Source organism: Pinus tabuliformis, chromosome 4_2 (genome assembly GCF_031772625.1).
Source record: "Pinus tabuliformis cultivar Carrire ecotype Pingquan chromosome 4_2, CPIR1, whole genome shotgun sequence".
NCBI lineage: Eukaryota > Viridiplantae > Streptophyta > Pinopsida > Pinales > Pinaceae > Pinus > Pinus tabuliformis.
In genome coordinates, this window is record NC_142304.1 from 1,095,310,721 (window position 1) to 1,095,317,529 (window position 6,809).

The 6,809-nt window shown below is 39.3% G+C and overlaps 1 protein-coding gene across 1 annotated transcript; it reads left to right on the forward strand.

Annotated features, from left to right (window-relative positions):
- The first annotated feature begins 3,643 nt into the window (after positions 1-3,643).
- Positions 3,644-6,014, forward strand: LOC149173474 (putative receptor-like protein kinase At3g47110). Its single transcript, XM_089426712.1, has 2 exons — positions 3,644-5,477; positions 5,587-6,014. Exons 1-2 carry the CDS (start codon positions 3,644-3,646, stop codon positions 6,012-6,014), a joined length of 2,262 nt encoding a protein of 753 aa, XP_089282838.1.
- The last annotated feature ends 795 nt before the right edge of the window (positions 6,015-6,809 follow it).

Here is a 6,809-nt window from a genome sequence, read left to right on the forward strand (position 1 = left end):
TTTGAAATTCCAAATCTAAACTAGATGGATAGATGCATGCAGGGGAGATGAATATGGCCATGCAGAGACAAACTTTTGTTATGTCCTTCCTATTTAATTTTAAAAACATTCAAATTTGTTGTTAAATTTAAAACTTTTATATATATATATATATATATATATATAGATATACATGGATAATATTTCCTATTTAAGTTTCAATATCATATCTGATATGGGGTGTTGAACCATGAAGTACACAATGGACAAATACATGTGGGAGAGGTGGGAGAGCATGAATGTTATGTTGCTAGAAGGTTGGAGGCTGTGGATGTGGGTCATAATTTCATGGTACCTATCTTGTATGGGATAGTAAATATTAAGCACCATGCCTGAATTAATGATTGTTTTAATTGGTTTAATGTATTTCATCTTATTCATTAGATGAAAATAAAATGATATTAAATGAACAAGATGAAAGGCACTAAGCCAATAATTGACTTAGTGCATGATGATTAATACTTATCGTTTTTAAAGTGTGACCATGTTACTCCTCATTGAAATACCTTTTAATTTCCATTCCTTAATTTTTCTCCAAGTTTTAGTTTTGAGAGAATGAGCATGTTAATATTTAGACAAATGTAATGCCATACGGCTCAAATTAAGACACTTAAATATGGAACTAACACTTAAGGAATGTAAATAACAAACAATTCCAAATTAATTAAGGAATGCAAATAACAAACAATTCCAAATTAATTTAGTTGAGAGGCTCATTCTATAATCTAGTATGAGGATGATGTGTAATTTCGTTGGTGCGCAACTTGGAGTTGACACTTGTCCTTTAAAAAAATACTTTAAATAGAAAAATATTCTCGGTTATAATAAAAACTTAAATGATTGTACATATTTGGTTAGTTTTAATTAAAACCATTAAAGTAATTAAAAAAACAACTTATATTTCTCTTAGAGAGATGGAGAATGTGTGTGTTAATGTTGACCTTAGTAAAATATTTTAATGCTCAGAAGGAAAAACTAATTAAAGGTAAAATAATTGAGGTGTAGACTAGTCGGTTTGTGTGTGGTGTATTCCCAAGTCCTCTTAATCACTCATTTATCAAGTCAGAAATGCAATTTGAACAATGAAAAATTACACATGGTCTATATAGAGAGAAACATAAAACCACTATAGATCCATATTAATCATTGATTTCTCTGCATTCTAAAAGACAATTCTAAATTAATTCAATATTGAATATGTTGTTTTATTACATTAAAATTATGGGTAACAACATGATCATTGTGTTATATTTTTTCTTCCAAAGACATGTTAATATTTTTAATACAAAATCTATACTTACAAAATTTTCATTAACTATTCGATGGAATCTTATTTTAATCATGACTCTACAATAAAATCAGCACACATTCATCATATCATCCCACAAATCTATGGCCAAATGACTTCTAATATTAATAGATAGGTTTTGTCTCTTTAGATCTTACAATTTCCATTTGTATTAGTACACTAATTTTATTTATCAAATCTTTAATATACATTATCTAAATTTTCTATGCTTTGAAGTATTTGATTGGAATTAAAAAATATTTTTATTATTATTTAATTTTTTTAAATAAATCCAATTTGCATAAAATTCCCAAATCAAACCTGCGAAATTCAAAACAAACTTGACTAAGGAAATATATGTTTTATAGGTCTCTTTTTAATTGGGAATAACGTCAAGTTGTCCATTAAATATTAATGTGTTCTGAACACACACATTAAACACATATTTTAGTGATTTTGAATAAATGAATTTTATATTAGTGCTCGGCAAGATGGACGACTTGCAGTTAACACCACTCCTTATGACAGGAATTTCAGGAATCTGAATTTTATCGATCGCCCATCTGAGGAGCCGATGGCAGCTTCCACGGATTTCATCCTCATCACCTCCACACTCATGCTCATCTTTGTTTCTGTAACCGCCCATCTTCTTCATCATTATCATGAGAAAAGTCGTGAACGACTGCAGGTCGATATAGAAGCCCTGCAAGCATTCAAAGCCTCCCTCACATATGATCCTTCTCACGCCTTGGCCAACTGGGATCTTGCCGCAACCTGCAATTGGACTGGTGTCACCTGCAACCCTCTACAACATGAGCCTGCAAGGGACTATACCTCCACATTTGGGCAATATCTCTTTTCTTGGCGTGTTGAACCTCACTTTGAACAGTTTCTCTGGCACAATCCCGCACGAATTGGGCAAGTTGCATCGCTTAAGACGTCTGTTACTCAGTAAGAATCACTTGATTTCGTCCATTCCAGAGGCTTTGAAAGATTGCACATCTCTCAGGCTGCTTAATCTGTCCCACAATAATTTGACAGGGACTATTCCGGGTGGTCTCGGCCAATTGCAAAACCTGCGAAATATTTCACTGTATAACAACGGATTGACTGGGAAAGTGCCCGAATCCTTGGGAAATTGTTCTGCGCTGGAATTTCTGGTTCTACGAAATAACTTCCTTAGCGGCACTATCCCTTCTCAGCTTGGCTTGCTCGCTAGAATTAAAGGTCTGGATCTGTCAGGAAACCAGCTCAGTGGAGGAATCCCGCCTTCACGGAGTTAAGCGAATTATATTTGTATGAGAACAGGCTTACCGGAGAAATCCCGTGGGAGATAGGAACCAAGCTCTCTAAAATTGAGATTCTGTCTCTTGGAGGAAAACAGCTCAGTGGAGGAATCCCGCCTTCACTGCTTAATTGCACAGAGTTAAGCGAGTTATATTTGTATGAGAACTGTTGGGTATACGAACAATGTCCCACATTGATTAGAAGTAGTAGAAGTGGGAAGGATCATGGGTATATAAGGATGAACAAATATCTCCATTGGTATGAGGCCTTTTGGGGTAAAGCCCAAAAACAAACCCATATGGGCTTAGGCCCAAATTGGACAATATCATACCATTGTCCTGAGACCCAACAAGTGGTATCAGAGCCAAGTTCGAGGTTACCCAAGTGGATGAATCCTCGGAATGCCGAAACAAAGATGGTGAGCCCCCGTAAGCTTGAGGATGACGGTTAAGCAGGCGGTGTGCTCCGGATTCTTCATGGACGTGTCTTGCCTACCAACACGGTGAAGAGGAGTTGACCTGGGATGGAGCAAGCTCTCGAGACAGGTGGTGCTACCATGTAAGGCGTGTGCTTCCAACGCATTGGAGCGGAGAATCCTGGTTGGTAGAGAGGGGAGAATCCTGCGTATGGTTTGAGGGGAGGCTCGATGGTTCTTTGTTCGAGGGGAGGATTGTTGGGTATACGAACAATGTCCCACATTGATTAGAAGTAGTAGAAGTGGGAAGGATCATGGGTATATAAGGATGAACAAATATCTCCATTGGTATGAGGCCTTTTGGGGTAAAGCCCAAAAACAAACCCATATGGGCTTAGGCCCAAATTGGACAATATCATACCATTGTGGAGATATGTGGTGTCCTGAGACCCAACAAGAACAGGCTTACTGGAGAAATCCCGTGGGAGATAGGTACAAAGCTCTCAAATTTAGAGTATCTGCTGCTCTGGGGAAACGAATTAAACGGTACCATTCCGAATTCTATAGGAAATTGCTCTCAGCTTTTATTTCTCGAGCTCTCTGAAAATTTCTTAATGGGAGGCATACCTCAGGAATTTGGAAAGCTCCGTCTTCTACAGGTACTTAGGCTTCATGATAATCATTTGTATAGTGAGGAATCCATTTCCATCTTTGGAGCACTTTCACACTGCACTAATCTGCAAACACTCGATCTTGGCAAAAATGATCTTAAGGGCAACTTGCCTGGAAGCATAGGCCGTCTTTCTCAAAATCTGCTTTATCTCTATTTGGGTGGTAATCGTTTCACTGGTAAGATACCCCAGGAGATGAGCAACCTCACTGGATTGATCCTGTTAAATCTAGGTGGTAATTTGCTCTCTGGAAGCCTTCCTTCTGCACTAGGAGGGCTGTCTACTCTTCAGCTGCTGGACCTCTCCGGGAATAACTTGGAAGGTAATATACCCTATCAATTCAGTCAATTGAAAGCTCTGTATGAACTGGACCTTTCTCAAAACGCGTTTTCTGGAGTAATTCATCATGTTTTTGCAAGTTTACAGCAGCTAAGAAGATTAAATCTCAGCTATAACAAATTCAGTGGTAATATACCAGACAGCATAGGGGATTGTTCCAGTCTCAAGCTTCTGGACCTCAGTTACAACCAGCTAAGCGGCTTGATGTCTTCGAAAGTGGCTAGCCTCCATAACCTACAGTTCTACATTAATGTCTCACATAATGCACTCACAGGAAGGGTGCCTGCCGAACTGGGAGGAATGCACATGGTTCAAGCAATTGATCTTTCAGCGAATAAATTTTCGGGTAGCATACCCGGCCAATTGGTGAATTGCGCTGAACTGGACTACCTTAATCTTTCTCACAATCCATTGGAAGGCACCATTCCTACATCAATCGATCAAGTTGCAGGACTTCAAGATTTGGATCTCTCTTTCAATAAGCTTTCCGGTCCCGTGCCTACCTCCATAAAGAAATTACAGAAGCTTACGCATTTAAACTTGTCATACAATAACTTCACAGGAGAAGTACCATCCTCTGGAGCTTTCAAAAAAATGAATTTTACATCATTCTTAGGAAACAGTGGACTCTGTGGCAGATGGATAGAGTTACCTCATTGTAAATTGACGACAAGGCACCATCATGATTCCAAAAGAAGGGTAGTTATCTTGGCCACTTCGGTTGGTTTAACTTTGCTATTGGTATTTTGCCTAGCCTTAATCATGGTTTTGATATATTTGTGTAGCAAAAAGTCTGCATTGTTGGAAACTATTTCAGCGAGATTAGGGAGGATGCTGAGGAGCCAACTCCGTGAGACGAAGATTGTAAGTGAGGAAGAGGTGAACAGAGCAACTAATGGTTTCAGCCCGGATAACCTAGTGGGGCGTGGCGGCCATGGGTCAGTGTATAAGGGCGTATTAGACAATGCCACAATCGTTGTTGTCAAAGTTATACAGTCTGCCACACCAACAGGTGCATACAAGAGACTGATAAAAGAATGCAAGATGTTGGGAAGAGTCCGCCATCGGAATCTGGTGAGAATGGTGGGCGTATGCTCAAGTTTGCAGGTCAAATCTTTGATTATGGAGTTCATGTCGCAGGGAAACCTGGATACACATTTGCATTGTAGGGAAAATAATTGCAGGTTGGATCTGAAAAGACGGCTGAGCATTCTCAAGGACGTGGCCCATGGAATGGCATACCTTCACCATCACTGTTCTCCGGCCATTGTTCATTGTGATCTGAAACCTTCCAACTTTTTACTGGATGAGACGATGACTGCTCATGTTGGAGATTTCGGTATTGCACGCCTCATGAACGATTCAACAGCAGCAGCAGCAGCAGCCTCAGGGGACACCTCCAGTCATGTGATCGGGTCTGTTGGTTACATTGCACCAGGTAAACACTGATACACTAGATTGATTATATGGGAAATATTTGAGTCAGTGATAGAGGTTTTATATATGAGTCACTAATAAAGGTTTTATATATATAAAATTGGTTACAGAATATGGTACAGGAGGGCGCCCGTCCATGAAAGGGGACGTATACAGCTACGGCATCTTGGTACTGGAAATGATAACGGGAAAGAAGCCCACAGATGCACTGTTATCAGAAGAAGGGCAATCGTTGCAGAGTTGGGTGGGCGATGCATTCCCTGACAGATTGTTGGAGGTGATTGACACGACTTTAGTGGAGGAGATTAGAATGGAAGATGAAGCACATGATGTAAGTGAATTTATTGGGTACGGAATTGTTGTGCTGTTGGCGAAGATAGGTGGGATGTGCACTAAAGAAGATCCACATGAACGACCGACTCTTCGAGAGGTTGAGGCATCGCTGGAGCAGCTAGTCGCCAAAATCCATAAGAATTCAGAAACTGAGTTGAACCGCCTTGGACAGGTAACGGATGAAGCCATTTCTGAATCTGATTAGGGCATGTAGGCTCACACAGACGACTCTCAACTTACACAAAATTTCAATCCTTCTATTGTTAATCCCATTAATGAAAATGTAATGAATATGTTTGGTTTCTTCTTGGAATACTAATTCTCCCTGTAAAGGATGTACAATGTTTCCTTTATAGGAATCTTAAGGGATGCATGTTATGAAACCAGCTCAAAAAAAGATAGAAACGACAAATCAACGACTTCAAAATCAGCCTCTTCAAGGGGGCAACCTCCTTTACATTACACAAATGAAAAATTCTTGGATGATACAAATGAAAATACCTCCTTTCTATATATAGGAGTCTAAGTGGTCCCAATATAATCAGATCCTACATAACAATAAAATTTTAGGGACACAAAAATAACAATAGTGGGCTTTTATGGGGCACAATAATAACAACATGGGGACTACATGGGCACAACAATACCATAATGGGGTTGCACTAATAACAATAAGGGGCTACACTAGTAGTATAGGGACCTAACATGCCCCTCTCCTTCAAAAAGTGTTGTCCTCAACGCTTGAGTAGTTCTGGATGTTTCTGTATAAAATTCTCGTCCTCTCATGTGGAATCTTCAGCGGGTAAGTTCTTCCACTTGATGAGATACTCTGAAATTGATTGATTTCGTAGTTGTCAGGTTCTTGTTCCTGTGACTTCTTCAGGTTCAAATATGATTTTTCCTTCCTTGTCAAGTTCCAACAATATTGTTTGAACTCGGACCTTGTCACCTATAACCTTCTTTAAGCATGAAACATGGAAAATTGGGGGCACTCGGGAAG

What these genes read in the sequence shown, in the direction of transcription:
- LOC149173474 (XM_089426712.1), top strand. Translation starts at nt 3,644, where the DNA reads ATGGGAGGCATACCTCAGGAATTTGGAAAGCTCCGTCTTCTACAGGTA. An exon ending in TGTTGGTTACATTGCACCAG is followed by an intron (nt 5,478 to 5,586) that starts GTAAACACTGAT and finishes AATTGGTTACAG; the next exon opens with AATATGGTACAGGAGGGCGC.